This window comes from Pipra filicauda, unplaced genomic scaffold (assembly GCF_003945595.2).
Source record: "Pipra filicauda isolate LSUMZ 115617 unplaced genomic scaffold, ASM394559v2 scaffold5_size6683894_pilon, whole genome shotgun sequence".
Lineage (NCBI taxonomy): Eukaryota > Metazoa > Chordata > Aves > Passeriformes > Pipridae > Pipra > Pipra filicauda.
The window spans coordinates 6,265,297-6,284,447 of NW_024104754.1; the positions used below are offsets into that span (position 1 = coordinate 6,265,297).

At 40.0% G+C, this 19,151-nt stretch overlaps 2 protein-coding genes across 6 annotated transcripts in view; one reads left to right on the top strand and one right to left on the bottom strand.

The window, feature by feature from the left end:
• LOC113993416 (shugoshin 2-like) overlaps positions 1 to 3,714 on the bottom strand; it is a 37,443-nt gene extending 33,729 nt beyond the window's left edge. The window contains exon 1 of the mRNA XM_039388010.1: positions 2,700 to 3,714. The gene's annotated coding sequence lies outside the window, so the exon portion shown is untranslated. The remainder of the gene's footprint in view (positions 1 to 2,699) is intronic.
• Positions 3,715 to 3,863: 149 nt separating this feature from the next.
• Positions 3,864 to 19,151, top strand: part of NBEAL1 (neurobeachin like 1) — an 85,638-nt gene continuing 70,350 nt past the window's right edge. For 4 of the 5 annotated variants that reach the window (XM_039387994.1, XM_027731476.2, XM_039387996.1 and 1 more), the window contains exons 1-2: positions 3,864 to 3,943; positions 4,399 to 4,697. In XM_039387994.1, coding sequence (XP_039243928.1) covers positions 4,647 to 4,697 — 51 coding nt within the window. In that variant the 5' untranslated portion in view covers positions 3,864 to 3,943; positions 4,399 to 4,646. The remainder of the gene's footprint in view (positions 3,944 to 4,398; positions 4,698 to 19,151) is intronic. The other variant, XM_039387995.1, reaches the window with a different exon arrangement.

A 19,151-nucleotide genomic window follows, 5' to 3' on the forward strand; every position in this document is an offset into this window, starting at 1 on the left:
AAGGAAAATTAAACACTGAGTTTGCTGATTTAGCTAACAGAATTGCACACTCATCTGGCAATCGTAGCCAGAGAAACTCAAGGCAGCTGATTCTGTGCTACCCTCAGCAAAACACCATCACAGAGACCCTGGTATCTTGCAAGGGCCAGCTTGCCCCTTTCCAATAGCCACACCAAATCCAGTCTCAAGTTAATTTGGCTTGAATGTCTAGAAACTAGCACCCACAAAACTCTAATTCCTTACATACAGCACAAGGTATTTTGATAATGGAAGCTTTACACACAGCCACAAGACCATTTGTTTACTTAGACTGTAAAGATTAATCCTTGCCTCGTGCAGGGGTCTGTTTGTAAAGAAAGATGGAAGAATTGAGGGGTAGGTTCATTTCTAAGCTAATTTCCAAGTCCATTTCTATTTTGGGTCTTCATTGTTGGTAGACAAAGCATTAGCTCTAAGACATCAAGAAAAACCTCAGCTGAAAGCTTTGCCTTATCTCAGGATCATTTATGTTGGTCTGGGGCAGGGTCTCAGTAGAAGCCTTAGGGCCAAACAAAAGGTTTGAGAATATTTAAAAGTAAAATACAGATTTTTTTTTGTCTTTTTTGTTTGCTTCTACAGAAAATAGGTATAGTTTAATAAAAGCAGTACTAAAAGGTATGTGGGTTTTCCTGCCACTTCAGAGGTTCCCGGACTCAAAGTTGCAATCCAATGCAGTCCATTCCTTTGTTAAACCTTTCCTTAACCCAAAATTCATGCTTTCTCCTTATCACACCCTTCTTTACACCCATTCTGTTACCAGAACTTGCTGACTGGCAAGTTCAGTCCCTAGTAAGGTGACTGAGTTACTAATACACAGCTACTGACGAGAGAAATTAAAAACCCACTAATAATAAACAAAGGATGAGAAATAACCACTGTTGTAAACAGACCACAAGACAGCAGCTAAGGAACAAGGAAATACAAATGAACACTGTCTACCTGACAGTTTAAGGTCCATGAAACAATTAATACATAATTATGGAAGAGAAGTTGATGAAAAGTCTAGCAATTAACTTTCCCAGCCGAACTTATCCATATACGGTCACATTTTAAAGTACCCATACCTAGCTGGCAATGCTTCTCTTTACATCTTCCTCCATTCTTTGATTTCCATATCCTTAGCCAAGTCTCCATGAAGGTAAGTATACAGATATAAAAACTCACCTACAATTACACTACACCTGCAGAGACAAAGCTGTAACCCATCTTTTTCCACTGACATCTCTCATTATTGCTCATATTTCTGTGTGAGAAAAGAACTCATAGTGAATACTGAATGTCTGTACAGACAGGGAGAGTCTAAACTTGACCTACACCCAGTGATGCAGACATCCAAAGCCACCTTAACAACCTTACAGTGAACTATCTGGCTTGGGAAAACCTCTAGAAGGTCAGACCAGGAGACCACCCACTCTGTATGACACCTGTGGAACAGACTGTCCTGCTGCAAAACACAAATGCTTTACTTTCCATCTAGAGCACCTATATAAGGCAATAACACAGGCAGCACTGATTGCCTAGGCTCACTAAAATAACTGCTTCACTACAACTCCAGCAGAGGGAAAAATGGCTGCTTTATAGCCCGGGAGCACACTAATTATGGGGGCGGCAGCATTTCACAAGGGAGGAGTCTCCCATTTCTATCAATGGACGTTTTTGTGTTGCTTCATTGAAGCCTGCTGCAGGACTTATGTGGGTAGGAGCAGCTGCTGTCACTTGCAAGAATCAGCAATGTAAAAAAGCAGAGCAATATCTGAAGGGAGGATCGGTGTTTGTACGTGGGTTTGCTTGGGCCTGACTTCTTCAAAGGGAGCAAGTTGTAAGAGAAATTTGAAATAGGCTGTTATTTAGTCTAGAAAAGGCTGTAAAAAGATTTGATAAAAGACATGCTACAAAAAGCTTCTTTTTGCCACATTACTGTGGAAGGGGCAAATAATAACGGTTTGCATTTGCTTCCAAGGTGATGCAGGTTGGCTCTTAGGGAGGAACTCCCAGTAGTAACTCAAGTCCTGAGATAAGATGGTCAGGGAGGAGGCAGGCGCTCTCTTTTTCCTGGATGCTGTTCACCAGAGGAGTCTAGGGTGGTTTAAGCCTAGCAGATCCTGCCCTGGGGACAGAGCTAGACTCTGAACTCTTATTTTTTTCTTGATGGAAAAAATTATGTTACAGCCTTAAGGCAGGAGAATATTGTGGCTAGCAGCAAGTACCAGAGCACATGTATCACACGACTAAAAATAATTTTACCATCTCATTTTTGTCAGTGTCCCTCCAACTGTGCTAGGAACTATGTTTAGATATTGCAGTAAAAGATACTTCTCCCACTCCCACACTGCTGATCCATGTGATATAACATTGAGCACAGATTAGCTCTTAAATTTTTCCAGGGAAACTTCATTGATTTTTTAAAAACAAGACAAATATGCAAAGGCCTATTGTAGGACCATATCTCAGACTGTCTTTGGGTTATTGGTGATACTTATCCATCCCTAGAAAATTTTTGCAGCAGACAATATAATCATGTTGCACAGACAAGTTCTTTGCAAAGGATTTCCAAACCTTGCATGAAATAATTGCAATGCTGTAAAAGTCCCCTGCAAAGTAATCAACTGTGCAATGAATGGCAATGAATGCTTTATGACATGGAACTGTACGAGACTCACCCAGGTGAGGAGACGACCCAGTGACAGAAAGACCAGGGCTGTGGCCAGAGGTTGCAGGACTGTGATTCTCCCAGCAAACTAGGGAGATGGTCCAGGTCTCATTAAATCTCCTCCTCCCTGCTTTGGAATCTGACACAACAGTAATTTCCAGCCTCGCTTTCTAAGGGCACAGATGGACACGGAGGGAAAGTCCACTCCTCTGCATGTCACAGTAAAATGATCTTGTTATTGAATGAGCAGGAGGAGAGTCCTTCTCTGGAGTGCAGTACCTTGGCAGGATTAGTGTGTGCCAGTGTGCTTGGGCAGGGCCACACTTGATGAATAAGCTGGAAATCTAACTTATTTTAAAAATCTTTCCTTAGTCCTGTGCAAGCTCTGCATACGAGGTAGGGGGCTGCTTTACAGCGGTAGCAGATTGGATGCATGGATATATCCACGCCCTGGAGGCTATGCTGGCGGGCTGCTTTGGAGCACGTGTAAAACACCTGTATGGGCTGGTAACCTTCATTAGAATCACAGAATGGGTCAGGTTGGAAGGGATCGCAGTGGGAGATCTGGTCCCACTTCCCTGCACAAGCAGGGTTGTCCATGGCACAGGATTGCATTCACGCGGTTCTTGATTATCTCCAGCGAGGGAGACCCCACAGCGCCTCTGGGCAATCTGTTCCAGTGCTCGGTCACCCGCACAGTAAAGAAGTTCTTCCTCGGGTGGAACTTCCTGTGCATCAGTTTGTGCCTATTGCCTCCTGCGCTTGGCACCACCGAGCAGAGCCTGGCTCCGTCCTCTTGGCCCCGCCCCTTAAGATATTTATACACATTAATGAAGTCCCCCCTTGTGAAGCAAAGCAGTACGGCGCCTTTCCTGAGGTGCTCTGTCCCGCAAGGACTGCGAATGCCGATTCTTTTACGGGCACACTCGCGGTGTGGCAGAGGGGCGCCCCGCCCGGCAGGGACCGCCCGCTCCCCGGGCGAGGCGCCGCGGGCCGCGGCCGAATCCGGCTCTGGGCCGTGGGGCTCCGCTCCCCGCCCCGGCCGGGCGCTGCCCCGCCCGCAGCCAACATGGCGCTCGCGGCCTCCCCGCCCCTCGGTGGCGGCCCGGGGCGTGTTCGGGAGCGCGGGCGGGGCGGGGCGGGCGATGTGGCGAGGCTCGGCCCCTCCTGCCCGGCCGCCACCCGCCGCGGCCCGGGGAGGCTGCGGGAGAGGCCGCGGTACCGCGGGGGTAGCTGCGGGAGGCCGGGGGCGCGGTAGGTGGCGGCGCGGGGCTGTCGGTCCCGGCCGGGAGCGGGCGACAAGGCAGCGCGGGGGCCGGGAAGGGCCGCGGCCGGCGGCTGTGCCGGGGCAGCCGCTGCTCTGCGGGGCCCGCCGGGGTGCGGGGCGGCCGCGGAGCCCGGGGGCGGCGGCAGAAGGGCGGCGGCGGCGCTGTCACTGCCGGGCCGGGGCCGGGAGCGGCCGTACCCGCTGCCTCTGCCCGCGGCCCCGCTCGGCAGCCCTGCGGTTCCTCCCCGCTGCCTCTCCGCAAAGACGAGAAAGCGCCAGGAACAGTGAAAGCCGGAGCTCTCTGTCCTGGGGTGATAGTGCCGGAGAGGAAAGCGCTGTGACCTGCCGCCGCCCCATTCCCGCCGCTGTCTGCGGGCTTTGAGTGCGGATTTGTTTTTTCCTCCCTTCACCAAAGGCCTGAAGGGTATGTTTTCACTTTCAGAGATTAAAACCGAAGTGGCGCTGGCGAAGAACGGACATGCTTGACATTTATCTGCAGTTGCCTGTGTTGTGCTTCGTTATCTACTCGAAAAGGAGAGACTGAGACCCTGTTGTTTTCACCCTTGACTTCTTCTCAGGTTATGATATAACTAATAATAAAGCAAAACTGCGGAAAGAGCACCTGGGAACTGAGCATGGTAGGATCTTGAACTAAAGTAGCTGGTATCGACGGAAAGAGGAAAGGAAGGAATGGCATCCCGAGAGAGGCTGTATGAGCTTTGGATGCTTTACTGCAGTAAGGTAAATATTGGGGGGAGTGGGAGGGTTGTTTGTATGTTTTCATCCTCTTTTGTTTGGAAGTCGAGTACTTAAAAATGTATCTGTAACATCTTCTTAGCACATTTTTTTTCTTAGAAGTTGCATAGACTTGGCTAGCTGCTGTAAGGATTTAACTGCACTTCACAGGCTATTTACAACCTCATCTTGTGATTTGCTGTTCAGGTTGGCCTTTTTTTGGTCTGAGGTATAAATTGCACAGTGTTCATGGCTCAGTTTAAGCAGTTACTGTAGCAATATATTTTAACTATGTGAATGCATACATTCACATAATTCTTTGTAGCTCATCAAGACGTACTGTATTCATTTCACTGTTTTCTAGTATTTAGCTTTATGCTTTCTGTATTCTGATCAGTTCCAGTTTCATTTAAACTTTATTAGCAAAAGCCTTCCCTAAGAGCAGATTTATTAAGTTGCTCCAGAGTCTGCCTTTGCCAGTTATTGCCATAACATCTAAGTATTCCATTAGTAATGGATTTCCTTCACCTGGCAGGAATGTTATTAAAATGCAGTCCTGTCTCCATTTGCATTTTATAGTGTAAAGCAATTCACGTATTTAAAGCACATGTCCTAATTGCCGCTGGGTATGCTGAGTGTATACACAAATTGGATTGCAGATTATCTGCATAGATAACTGTAAAATAAGAAACATACAAAAAGTAGCTGTAAAGATAGAGGAAAGGGCTGGTCTACTGTCATATAGGAGCTCAGTGGCAAGAGTAGCTTTTGGTGGCCTTATTTCCTGGTTTTGTTTTGTCTTTTTGCAGTCTCATTTGTATCTCAGTTTCTTTAAATCTCCAAGTCAGTAGGAGATTAAGGGTATAACAATCCTTCTCTTGTTCTTCCCAGTTCATTTCTAGAGAATGCCCATCTCAAGAGCGTAAAATGTGAGATGTTAAGTACAGACCATGTTTACACAAGTGCACAAAGCAGTCTTAATTGTAGCTTTTCCTAATTTTTGTATGAGTTTGCAACCTTAATGCTCCATATGTAGTTAAAAATAAAACTAGTGCAAACAGAACAGCATGGTATCAGTTCTTATTGCTCCTTGTGTGGGTGATCCATTGGACTGAAACATATTTGTGTAGACCTTCACGTTTTAAACCAATGTAATAATGATACTGGCATTAAGAATTGGAGTAGCACTGGAGGAGATGGATGTTTTGCCAGTGAGTTCATCTATGTGAGAGGAATACAGACACTTGGAACAGACTCCCAAGAATCCAGGCTTTACTCAGCTTTGGGAGATACTAAGGCTGCTGAGATGAGCCAAGCTCTGAATTTCTTTGCTCAGCTGTTCTTTGGCTCTTTCCTCCCTTATTCTTTATACAGTTCTTTTGTCTGTCTTGAACCTTCTCCCCCTTGGCTGGGACCTTTCATTCATTGTATGCTTTCCATCTCCATGTTGTTTGCATGCTAGCAGCAAGTTTGCTGGTTAAAATGTGTGGTTTAGATTACTTAGAGGATGTTCAGTTTCTTTATGGGAATGATTCATCCAGTCTAGTCCGATCTCAGGTGATGGAAGATGGTCTATTAAAAAAAAAAATCATCTTTTCATATATGCAGTCTCCTTATTAGCCATCAGTGACTTTTTTTGGCCTTTTTTTCTTCCAAACCCACACAATGTGGGCATAATTAGGTGGATTCGTATGTTGATAAGGACTTATTCCTAAATAGCAAAACATATTTTAAAAATAAAATAGCTTGTCTTCAAAATATGAAGGCAACTGGAGTGTTTCTGAAAAAGGAGTCTTCATTTTTTCAAAAAGCACTAGGCACAAAACTGGTTTTTCCCTTCTCTCTCTCTCTCTCTCTCTCTCTCTCTCTCTCTCTCTCTCTCTCTCTCTCTCTCTCCTGTTTCAGGTTAAAATGATACCTTATTCTGCTTGAGGCAGGCATGCAGCATAAGAGTATTGCATTAAGCTTGGTGAAGTTAAGAGCAGCTGAAGAAGCTAGGTCTTGGGATGCAAAATGATGTGAAGCCTTAATGCAAAGAGTTTGTTTAGTCATGTTTTGGTAACATCTGTATGTTATGCTTTGTTCTCCTCAGGGCATCTTGCACCATGGGAAGATGCAGCAATAAATAACTACCAGTGACAGGATGTAGTGGTTTAGGGAAAAGTCTCTTTGTACTTGGGACGGCCCAGTGAAGTGTAATACCATGTCTTATATGTTGCACTGTCATGATTTTGTTGTCAGTGGCATCCTGGGAAAGAAAGCTAGGCCATTTCTTCAAACTAGAGAAACTGCTGGAGAGTTACAATAGAGTAAAGTGGGAATTTATTGTGCCACAAATCTCACCTATGTGACTTTAGCTTTTGCAGCCTTGTTAACTAAAGAAACAGTGAAATCCAAGCTCCTGCTTTGTGATGCTTCAAACTGTTGCTAATAAATAGTCCTATTTGTCTTCTGATAATTGGGTGCCTCATGATAGTCTGTTAAATATAGCACCCTGTCGTAGGGCACAAGGCTTTTAACAGCTTTAAAGTGCTGGATAATGCTGTGTTACCATCTTGCCATCTATCCTGGGTCATGACTCTTGTTCTTTGTGATCACTTGACATCTCTGGCAGCATTAGATGCCAGTTGCAACACTTACTTTTGTGCAAAGTAACATCAGGAAGGCATTTCTCTATTTTCATTGCCTCCTGTGCAGTTGAGCAATTGGATATTTGAGCAGACAGCAGCATGTAACAAAGGTCTCTGCAGAAGCATCTTTGGAAGACACCATGTACGAGGTGGTTTAATTTTTCTGTTTTTTCTTTCTTTTCGAGATAATGTTTGAGTGGCTGCAAGAGATTGTTTTTAGTTGGTATTCAATTGTTTTTCATCTGGCAGTTTCTAATCTAAGGCTGGGATTTGGTTTTGGATTTTTTCCTGCTTTTGTTCCCCTAAAAGCTACAGACTACAGTCTACTGTGTAAGATGGAAGTAGTACCCACACTTGATTTATGATGCTTCTGATATTTCATGGAAGCAGTTTAAAACTTCATTAAATTTAGTTAAGTTTAGAATTAAGTCACTGGGGTTATATCATCACATTGTATTGTTCACAGTCCGAGCTCTTCTTGCCTTGAGTCTTTTGTTGGTTTGGGGTTTTTTTTGGTTGTTTTTTTTTTTGTTTGTTTGTTTCAATTTGGTTTATTTTAATGTTGATGTTAAACTTTATGCAAAGAGAAAACTTTCCAACTTCCTGGTGTGGTTTTTTTTTTTGGTAATTTTCAGTTTCAAATGGTTTTAGTGGTTGCTGGGGGTTTTTTTCTGTTCAGTGATCTCTTAATATACAACGCTGTTATTCACTTAAATATTGAAATGGATGTAAACTACTGTCTTCTCAGCCAAGTGTTGAAATGTATGTATTTTAACAAAATTGAATAGAATAAATAGCACAGGTCATTTCTATAGAAGTCACTTAAGAAAAATTTTCTCCAGTCGATTGTCAGTTCAAAGCCTTCAATAACCTACAGAAGAGCATGGAACACTTCTTATTTAGGTACATGTAGAGCAGATATCTGAAAATGCTTTACCTAGTGTAAGTGTACAGCAGGAGAAGAGCTCTATTAGGTTAATTGAAACAGTCTCAGGAAAGGACTTGCTTTCACACGTCTCTGACTTTTTCACGTTGATGTGACTGAGGTAATCCACCAGTTTTGCCTTAGACTATTATGGCTGTAATAATATTACTATTGTAATATTGCTATTGTAATATTGGTTGATTAAGCTTTTAATAGATATTAATTATATATCAGCATAGAAAATATATTTCTGTTTTACAATCCTCTGAAGTAACTATTACTGCAGATTCAAATTAAAGAGATCCAACCTCTGTCTTATCTGTAAGATTTTAACTATGTGTTAAAAAAAAAACAAAACAAAATACCTGGTAGGTATTTCAGACTCTTAAACATAAAGCATATCAGGATTTCTAGTGTTTTTCATTTTATTCAGAAAGTAGCCAGATACCCTTTCATATTGAGATTTTTTCATCTATCAAAGAAAAAATCCCAATTGCCTTCAGAAGGGGTTTCAAAAGCATAAATGCGGGCATTTAGCTGCCATATGCACATCAGATCTTAAGTTTTCATTGTATTGCAATGGTTGTGAGCTTTCTCTTACACTCTCGTGTTCAGTATAGCCCTGATTTCATTTAAACGCTGTCTTTTCGTGTGATGATATAATGGTTTGAAAGGAAACCTCTGAGTCTGTTCTCCAGCCAGCTTGTAGCCTGTGCTTCCCATTTCAAAGAAGGAACATTCAACCTTAGTGTCATTGGTACAGTCAGGACTCTGTGTTAGCAGTCATAAATCTAATCGTAATGTTCTGCTCTTTGCTAGTGCAGAGAGCTGAGACAGTCACATCCCTGGCTGTGTAAAGAGCAGCTGACTTGTGCATAAGCTGTCATCTTAAATGTGCTTTCTTACCTTGTGCTGTATCTCTTATTTGTTTTTACAGAATTTATTGTATTGAGATAAATGTTATAGTTTTCTCTCTGGCATAGCGAGGATATCTATATGTTATAAATATCTTCTAATTTAATATTGTAGCACAGAAATAAATGTGGTACTTTTCTACAGGAGAACATTTTTTCAGTATTAGATCAAAAGCTGGATAGAAAAAACCAAACAATAAATGGCTATATGCATTAGCCTAAAAATGTCCTGAAGTGGTTGAAGTCCTTTACTTTGAGTTATGTTTTTCCCCATCTGGGATCCTTATAGGCTGCTGTATAGGAATAAGAAGGAGACTTGAATGAGAAATTAAGTGGTCTTGGGCGAAACCATGATTTCTGTTAGGTGCAGGCCACTGTGGTGAGTGAATTGCTGCCCACTGTGGGGTGCCAGCAGTGCTTTGCTGTCATCACAGGGCTGTCTCTACCTTTGGAAGACCATTGTAATGTAAATACTTAGAAGCTGAATCTTTAACATATAAACATTTAATTGGCTTGAGTTAAACTTTCATTTTCTTTTTGAGGAGTAGGCAGGTCATTTAAATTAATGTTTACTCTATGCCCTAAGTGAAGAGTCTTTGAAAGAGAATAATTTAAATTGTTTTCCTGTTACTGTGTCTTAATCCTAACATAGTACATAGAACTGAGATAAATTTGACCTTGATTTATAAATTTATGTGTTCCTTTGGCGGACTTCCATTAGCATCAGCCACCTTGTGCTGGGCCAAAACTAACATAAAAAGAGGGCAATCTTGCTAGTGAAAAAGGTTGACTGGGAGTAAGAAAGGACTAGTATTCTCTGTGGTGTTATGGTCTTGCTAAGTTGACCAACTAGCAGGCTGTTACTGACAAAAAGCATCCCGCTCTATCGTCACTGTCCCTTCACTACTGTTTTACAAGGTATTGCCTGCCAGAAAATATTTTGCAGTTCAACTGAATCCCTCACTTAGCTACATGAAGAATTTGGGGCATTTAATGTTATGTTCAGCAAGTGACAGCAAATGTATAACTTTGGGAAGACTATAATGAAATTACAAGGGGTGGTTCATCAGTTTATGTTAAAGGTGTTATAAGAGATTTTTAAACTCTGTCCCTGTATAAAATTGGAGAGTATTTGTAAATAAACTAAAAAAGTTTGTTATCAGATCAGATGTGACTTTAGATATGACTATTGTAGGGCTGCATGATGTAGTACAATTGAACTGGATTTGTTCACCCAAGTGGTGTTGCAGTTGTTTCTCAAAGAAATGTGGGTTTAGCAACATTATGCTTAGTTGTGGTGAGATGCATGTAATTCAACAAGGCTATAATCTTTGGAGTTAAACTGTAAGCACTGTGTGAAACACTGACCTTTGCATCCCAAATATGATCTCATCTGGACTTGGCTTGCCCTTGTCTTCCTTGTGCAATTGCTGATTTGGCATTGTTGCCCATCCCATCGCTATGTATTGCCTTTGTTATAGTATATAAAGAAGTATTCAGTTTACAGCTGGATGAATGCTTGAGCAAACCAAATGGTCAGTAAAAGTTTTTTGTAAGTCACTGTCATGGAAATTCAAACCTCTGCTAAAACTGGTGAGTGAAGTTTTATTAAACAGTTGCTGTGTAAGATACCTTTTCTGTAGATAAATTTTAAATAAATCTCTGCATTCTTAGGGACTGTTACTTGTAGAAGATCATGTCACAAGTCACTTGTGGCCCTGTCTTGGTGAAATTATCAGTGTTCTGTCTTTATTTATGCGAGGCTGAACTAAGGGTAGATATAGATAAACAAGAACAGTCGGTCTTCAATTCTGAATTTACTGTCTGCTATTTAAAGAGATGTCTCCTAGTCCAAGAACTAATATAATTCTGACATTTACAAATATAGAACTTTTCATATAAATAATTGACATGAATATATGAGACAGTAGTCTCTTGAGTAGCTGTTTCCTTCCTTAATTATGGACCTGGGTGACCTTGTGCTGGTAATTGTTCAGACACAGAAGAGGTACTCTGACACAGAGGATGCAGACTTCAGGTTGAAATGAGGCAGCAGATAAACCTAAGCAGACATAGAAGTAAGAAAGCCATAACATTTTACAAGCTATGAAGAAATTATTTTTGTTTATAATTCTGTAATATATTTGGCAATACATATCTAGAAGTAGCTGCTGCTTCTATGTGAAGAAGAGTCTGTGGTTCCTCCACGCTTTTCTTGTCAGATTTAGGGCTTTACTGGTGTCCAGCATGAGGTTAGAATTCCCTCATGTCTATGGGTTTGTGGATTAGTGCTTTACGGAATTGGTGAGAAACATCCATTTCTGAATGTTTTTCAGATCAAGCTTTTACTGACACAAAAGAATCAAGTGTCTCTTAAATGGAATGATTTATCACAAAGCTAGAAACACAGCCTTCTGGGTCTGTGTGTTGATGGTCTAATATAAGAGTGAATTTAACAAACTCTGGGCTGTTGTGTGGTATCTGAGTTATGGCACTTTGACCTTGAATAGTTTGGCAGATCTGGGGATGGCATGTGTCCTGATAAAAGAATATTGCAGAATTGACTCAAAGATGCAGCATGTTTGTGCTGATTACGGAAATGGCAGAAAGGCTTGCCAGCTGCCCATGGAACAGCATTGTAGCTTAATGCCTGAATCCAAATGCTGTCAATAGATACTGTTAAAATATTCACAGGCTTCAGAAAGGTTAAACAGCTGCTATAGAAGAGAGAAGAGCTTCCCTAATTACTGAACTTTTCTTGCTGAAGGATATATATGTAAGTAGGGAAAAAAACAAAACATGCACATCTCAGCAGTCCAGATAAGCATCTTTTTTTCCTTAAAAGCAATTTGTTCAGGCCTAGCTTTTCTACTTGATCTTCTACTAAATGGGGAGGCTGCTGTGAAGGACGATGGGTGATGCAACAGGAAACACTGAGAAATGAAAGCTATACTTGATTATTCTCCTCATAAACACTGTGTTAAGTTTGACATCTCAATAAGGCTTTTCCAGGCACCTGCAAATCTAAACATTAGCTGTGAGATTTCTATGCTGGTGAAATATTTGTATGTTGATGCATTCTCTGATGTTCAAAGCATTTACGATAATCTGTTTGTCTAATTTATGATTGAGGATTGCATTTGCCTATAGTAAGCAGTGGAAATAAGTGGCATTAAATAGTTGTTTGACCACTGAGTAACACTGCTAACTATGGCTATGTAAAACTAGGAATTAAATTTAACTTTAGGAATGGCTAATTATACTAATATGTAAATGCAGAGCATATCTTAAAACAGAGAAGATATTTAAGATGCTAAATTCCAAAGGCTTTAAAGGCTTTTGAATGCTTTATTTGAAGGATATCTGAGGGAGGCACAAACAAAACCTCAAAAAAAAAAAGTTAAATACTACTCTTGCATAACACAAAGAGAGCACCAAATCAAATCAAATGGCAAACCTTTAATTATATAAAGATAGCAATTTAACATAGAAAATACACTTTTATTTAAATAACCAGTCCTAGTAATTCCAGCTTTTAGACTGAAAGGGGTGGGGGGCAGGGAGGAGCAGATAGGGATGAAGACAAATTTTTGAAGATGTATTTCCGAAGTCCGAATGAAAACGGTGAATTAGTTTGCTTTTAATTATTAATGTTGGGAGAATTGTAGTCTTTTTATTGCCAGTTACCATTCACCAGAATCTGTCTAAGAACCTACAGGTGTATCCCGTAAGATGTTTAAAAAGTGTTAAAGAAGTGAAGGCTGAGGTTGAAAAAGTAGCACTCACACTGGAAAGTAGAATTTGGCAAATGCCAGAAAAGTCTATAAAAAGCCAAGTGAAAATGAAGTAGTTTGAGTTTGACTTCTTGAATAAGATAGCAAGATTATTCTTTTAACATTAATAATAATTTTAGGAAAATATACCTTCAGCTGGTTTACTGCCAAATTTCACTTACAATGTGGAAATAGAATTTAGGAACTGAACAGAGTTTTCAAAGTTACTGAAACTGATTCATAAAGCATCATGCAAAATGAGAAAATGCTTGGTTTCTGTGGAAGTGATAGAAATGTTCACCGACAGTATATGTTGGGCGTTAGCCCAGAGTTTCCAGTGATGTAATCCTCACAAGTTTTGTAGAAGGTGGTTGTGGTAGTTGCAGGCTGCTCATGAGTTGCCCTCCCAAGTCTGTCAAATGTTTGGCTAATGCACTCAATTATATAAAACCTGGTATTTGTTTACCTGTGCTTTGACTGAATTTAGGATTAACTGGAATGAACAGTTTTCCTGATAAATGACTGGAGCCTCATGGGAACTGTAGGCTAAATGGTTTATCATGTACTGAAAAGCAAGGAGGAAAAAGGTTTTCTTTGATGTTCCTGTTTTTTTATATTAAGTAACAATTTTTGTTAGATCTGTAGTGTTCATATGTTTTAAAGGGCAAACTTGAAATTTGGGAAAGAAAATGATGAGAAGGATGCTCCTTTAGTATTTACTGTGTCTAATAACCCAAATTACAAAAAGAAGTCTCAAAAATGGCAAGGGGTCCAATGGTTCAGATGTGACTACATAAAATTTTTTCTCCACAGGACCATGCAGCATTCACAGTAGTGGGTGGGTAAAGCTCTTGGGAATAAAGCAGGATATAGAGAACAAGGGTGTTATTTGCAGGAATCTGATCTCATTATTTGCTTGTGCTAATCGTTTAAAAACCAAAGCAGCAGAAATGCAGTGGATGGCAAACAGCAGTTGCACAAGTAACGCATGTTCTGCTATGCCATAGTTTTTGAGGATTTTCTTAAGCGTGCTTCTGAAAAGTAGATTTGGGGGGTTTAAATTATATACCTTCAGTGTATACCTTCAGCGCTGGACTGATTTGGTAGCATCATCTCCTCGGGCAGTAAGATAGATGGAGAGATAGACAACAGGTTAGCAAAGGCATATAGAGCTTTTGGAAAACTCCATAAAAGAGTTTGGTAAAACACCTGAAGAAAAGTACAAAGATCAGTGTTTACAGAGCCATTGTGCTGTCTACTCTCTTATATGGATCCAAATCATGGGTCATCTACCGCCGCCACCTGCGACTCTTAGAACGCTTCCATCAGTGCTGCCTCTGCACAATCCTAAACATCCACTGGTCAGACTATGTGACCAATACATCTGTTCTAGAACAAGCAGCAGTCACAAGTATTGAGGCCATGTTGCTGAGAACACAGCTGCGATGGGCAGGGCACGTCTCCAGGATGAAGGACCACCGCCTCCCTAAGATCTTGCTTTATGGTGAACTTGCCACAGGCTACTGCAAGAGAGGAGCCCCAAAGAGGAGATACAAGGACTCCCTGAAACAACATCTCAGCCTTGGCCATATTGATCACCATAACTGGTCTACTCTGGCCTCAAATCGGGAGATCTGGAGACACACCATCTATAACGCTGCTGATGCCTTTGAGAACACCCGCAGGATCACTCTCAAGGAGAAAAGACAACACAGAAAGAATCGTGTCCTGTCGACACCACCTAAGGAGTCTTTCCACTGCCTTTTGCAACCAGACTTGTCTATCTCGTACTGACCTTTTTAGCCACCAGCACGCTTGTAGCAAGTGTGGGTAGAGCCCTTCCCAAATCTTCGTTTGCGAAGCCCAGCCATGATACCTTCAGTGCATAGTTAATGTAGTTAACTGCAGTACAATGTTAATGTAAGGCCTGATAAGACTGAGAAGACAAAACTAAACATTTAAATCCATAGCTAAAGATATAAAAACTTGTTTTAGTTAAATTTGGTGTGAAGTAATCACATGGCACTTTGAAACAAATACAGACCTTTTTTTGATAAGCTGTACACAAATTCTCAGTCTTTACGTGCTACAAGACATGGCAATATTTAGCTGTTGATATAGTGAAATAGCAGGCTGGTGTTTTACTGTTGAAGCACCATCCTGCTTCCTTTCTGTCAGAATTAAAATTGTATTGTCTCTCTCACTTAAAGTTAAACACTTGAAGCAGAAGCTGACTTTATGTGTGTGGTGGCTAAAACTCAGCCTTTTTCTTATGTAAAACAATGGCATAACTTGGAGTTTCAAAGCTATTAAGAGTTGAAGTCTAAACCTTTCCTAATTTATAATTTGAATTTTCATTAAATTTAGGCTAATCTTGACACTATAGGTTTTTGACATCATGTTATTTTAGTTGCCTTTGAGTTATTTAGGATGCTTTTTGTTTCCTTAGGCTTAAAATACAGCTTCCAGTTGGTTCACTGTGTCAACTTTGGGAAAAGTCAATGTTAATTGAATGTAATATGTCATAGTATGGTAAATTCCTGATAAGTGCCCTGTGTAGTGGACTCCGAAGGCTGAAATAGCGTATGCCAGCTTGTGCATGGAACTTGCCTAGTGGTACTTTAGTCCAGTGCAATGTAAAGACATTGAAGTCTGAGTTCAGCTTAACTAGATTCATCCCATGGATGGCATCAGTCACGTGCCAGTTCCAAGCTACAAGGCTGTAATTGTGTTGTCGTTCAAAAACCGTAACAAAAACAACAATAACAACAAAAAGGCAAGAGAAAGAAAAATAGAAGCTTTACTTCCATTTTAATAAGAAAATTCTTTCATTTTGTTTTTCCAGTTTTGTTGGAGATCTGACGTAAAAAGGAAAATGAGTAGCAGTGCTCAGATGACTCTCTTTAACTTAAGGCAATAGTGGAAGATTATAAATATTTTTTGTTTGTTTTGAAAAGAGAAGAAATGAATTTTACTTAATGTTTGTGAACTAAATTTTATCATGATTGGCAGCCATAGGTTTTATTTTGGTATAAATCTCTATGCTAAACAGATTTTTTTTTTAACTTGTCCCCAAATAATTGTTTCTATCACGATTCACTGCAATTTCCATTTATAAAACCACCCCATCCCTTTTTTCTTTCAATTCCGGAAATGGAACAGAATGCTTGTGTGAATTTTGAAAAAGGAGGTTTATAATTACTTGCCAGGAGCTTTGCTTCCTTTGGATCAGCTGGTTCAAAAATCAGTGTTTTGATTAAAATGAAAAGTTGTGCCCAAAAGTGATTCCCTTGATAATTAGAACTGATTGATTGAATTTATCAAGGCAATTTAGCCAGTTTAAAATGGTTTACCTTGAAGTCTTTTACTAGTTCTAACTGTAGTGTTGCTGCTGTAACAAAGCTTTTCATGTTTTATTTTGGCATTTTACAGATATGAAAGGTCCAAAAAAGTATAAGCACTTTAACATATTTCAGAGTAAAGGCTGTTAGGAGTTCTCATGCTGGAAGTGTAGCCTTTTATCTCTGAAAACACAAAGAGAAAAAGCTCCCTTAGAACAAAACACCTAAGTCCCCAATGGATAGTTTATTTCAAACAGTGTTGAGAAATGTTCTGCAATTCTGCATTATGAAGACTACTTCAGTTAATTTTAAGAGTGGTAAACTCACCAATGATCCAAAGGCAGTGTTTCATGTTTAATTTTCTAACATTACGTTTTGTAGGTCTAGTTCAGCCTTGACACCAAGGGATTGTTCTTATTTTAAATAAAATGCTTGGGGATGGGGGATTAGTTACGATAATACCAGTGCCAGTGAGATTTTATGGTTGTGCTTCTAAGCTGAAATCCACTTTGAAGGTTGATTGACTGCTCCTCACAGGAGTCAGGCCGGGCTGGCTGTTTGATGCCTGCATGTTAAATTTAACGACTTCAAACAACTGTCTTGTCAAACAAGTCGGGTTTGTTTGACTCTAAACTGCCCTGCAGGGAATTTTTGCCTTTAGAGCATGGAATGTGACACTGCAAATAGCCTCGGGTGGATCCAGCTTTTGTTTTTAGCAACTAATACTTCCTGAACACAGCTATAAAATTGGACTGAGTTTTGCCCTTCCAGTTGTGTCTCTTTGCCTAAAGCCTTAGTAGAAATGAAAGTTACTGCTAAATCTAAAACCAACACTTTATATAAATACATAAATAGTGTTGATTTGAAACCTTGAATAAATGTGCCAATATTCCATAGGCAGAGGGCTGAAGACTTTCAGTTTTCTGTTAAATGTTCTCATTTAATTTAGAGTAAGCTCTAAGACTTCAATACTACTTAGCTTGCTAATGAATTTAAAAAATGTTATACTGGAGCAAACATTTCTCGTGACCTTCTTGATAGGCAAAATGATTACTGACAACAAAATAGGACTGGATTTTTGCTGTTCATTTAATGAGTCTTCATAAAGACTAGAGAAAGCTATTGTAGTTTCTAGATAATCTAGTATATATATATATATAATCTAGATAATCTAGTATATCAAAGACAAGAACCTGTCCCAAATTAGTGTAGATTTTGGTTATAGTTTCTTTTCACTTCATTGCCTTGGAAAATGTCCTGTCTGTCAGAAGGGCTTCAGAGTAGATCCATCTCTGCTATTGGCTTTGTTTCAGTGTTGTTAAATGCTGAAGTTTGTGTTAGCATTGAGAGCTTGTTTGCTAGTTTGCCAAGTCTAAGGAATGCCTTGCTAGAGTTTATACATCTATATTGCAAGTGTTAAAATCTTGGACTCCATGGGAACTTGCTAATTGTTTGGCACTGTTTAGTCCCAGTATTGCTGTGCATACTGTAGACCTGTACACTGTGTTTACCTGGCAAGTGTTTTGTTCTTTCTAACATTGCACTCTGTTGAGAAACAACAAAAAAAAAAGGAACAACACTCTTCTGGATGTTTTGTGGGAGGCAGGTTTAGTGTGTTATGGTTTTGAGTGTGTTTTGAGGTTATTTTCAGTACCTGTTAGAAACACTACGCTGCTCAGGCCTGGCAGTCTTTCTTTCTAAAGTGTTGAGAACTGTAACAATTATTACTGTGCCGAGAGTATCTTAAAAAAAGAAGGAGGCCTGAAGGGTGATGTGTCATTTTGCTGGCTTGGGTGTTTTTTTTTTATGTTTGTTTTTCTTTTTAAAGAAAACCAGAGGTATTTAAGGAAGGGAAGGAACAAGGAAGTATTTTCACTTTTGTGTGTTCTGAGCTACATTTGATTTAATGGGCATAAAATACTTTTTTTTATTACTGCAGGTTTGAATGGCTGTCACAGGCCTTTATTATAATATGTTGAACTCAGAAGCCCAAGCTTAGGCTCTGCAAACTTGTGGCAATCAACTAAAGAACTTTTTATTTTTTTTTTTTACTCTTCGATTCTTTATTTTGGTTTTTTTTTTGTGATTTTTTTTTTTTTTTTATTATTCTTAGATTTGCACTTCTCTCACAATAACACCCTTAAGATAGCTTTGTTGAAACTCTAGTTGTTTCCATTTATTACTGTGAAGAGAAGTGGCTAACTTGAGTTTCTTGGATTTCAAGCCATGGAGAAATTATCTTCCAGAAGTTTCAAGGCATGCAGTTTCTATATATGAATTATTATTCAGATAAGTTACAGAAATTTGTCTTGCACAAAAGCTAGGTAAGTTTCAGGTAAATAAAGCTTAGGCTTGTGGCTTAGAAAGCTTCAAGGTTTCAGAGATAAACATCTTCTTTTAGTAGTTGGAAAGTTGTGATGGGTGAAAGGTATTTTATTACCATACACAGCTGCTTTCTGCTTTTACTGCTGTTGTACAGATCAAAAATTTCCTTCTTGATTTCTTGGTGATCTCATAGGGCATGTCTGCAGAGTGTGTGTGGTGGGGCTGGGAACGAATACCAGTCTCAAATGGGTTTATCACAGTTCAGCCTTGTGGTGTATTATCAAAACATACATTGCTTTGTAAGTTGTGCTTTAGAAGTGTGGTGCATCTTCAACCAGCACCACAGAAAACAATGTAGAGCTATTGTCTGACATACAGCCTCCAGCTAGCTGTCTGCAGAATGATAACAAAAGAGTAATTATCAAAGTGGGGAATAAGAAATATACTCCACAGGTTTTGCTGCTTCTACTGGTAGTAAGGATTCTGAGTGTTTACTCTGGTGTGGCTAAGATACACTACTTCCTTAGGAGGACTGAGATATAATGGAGTAGC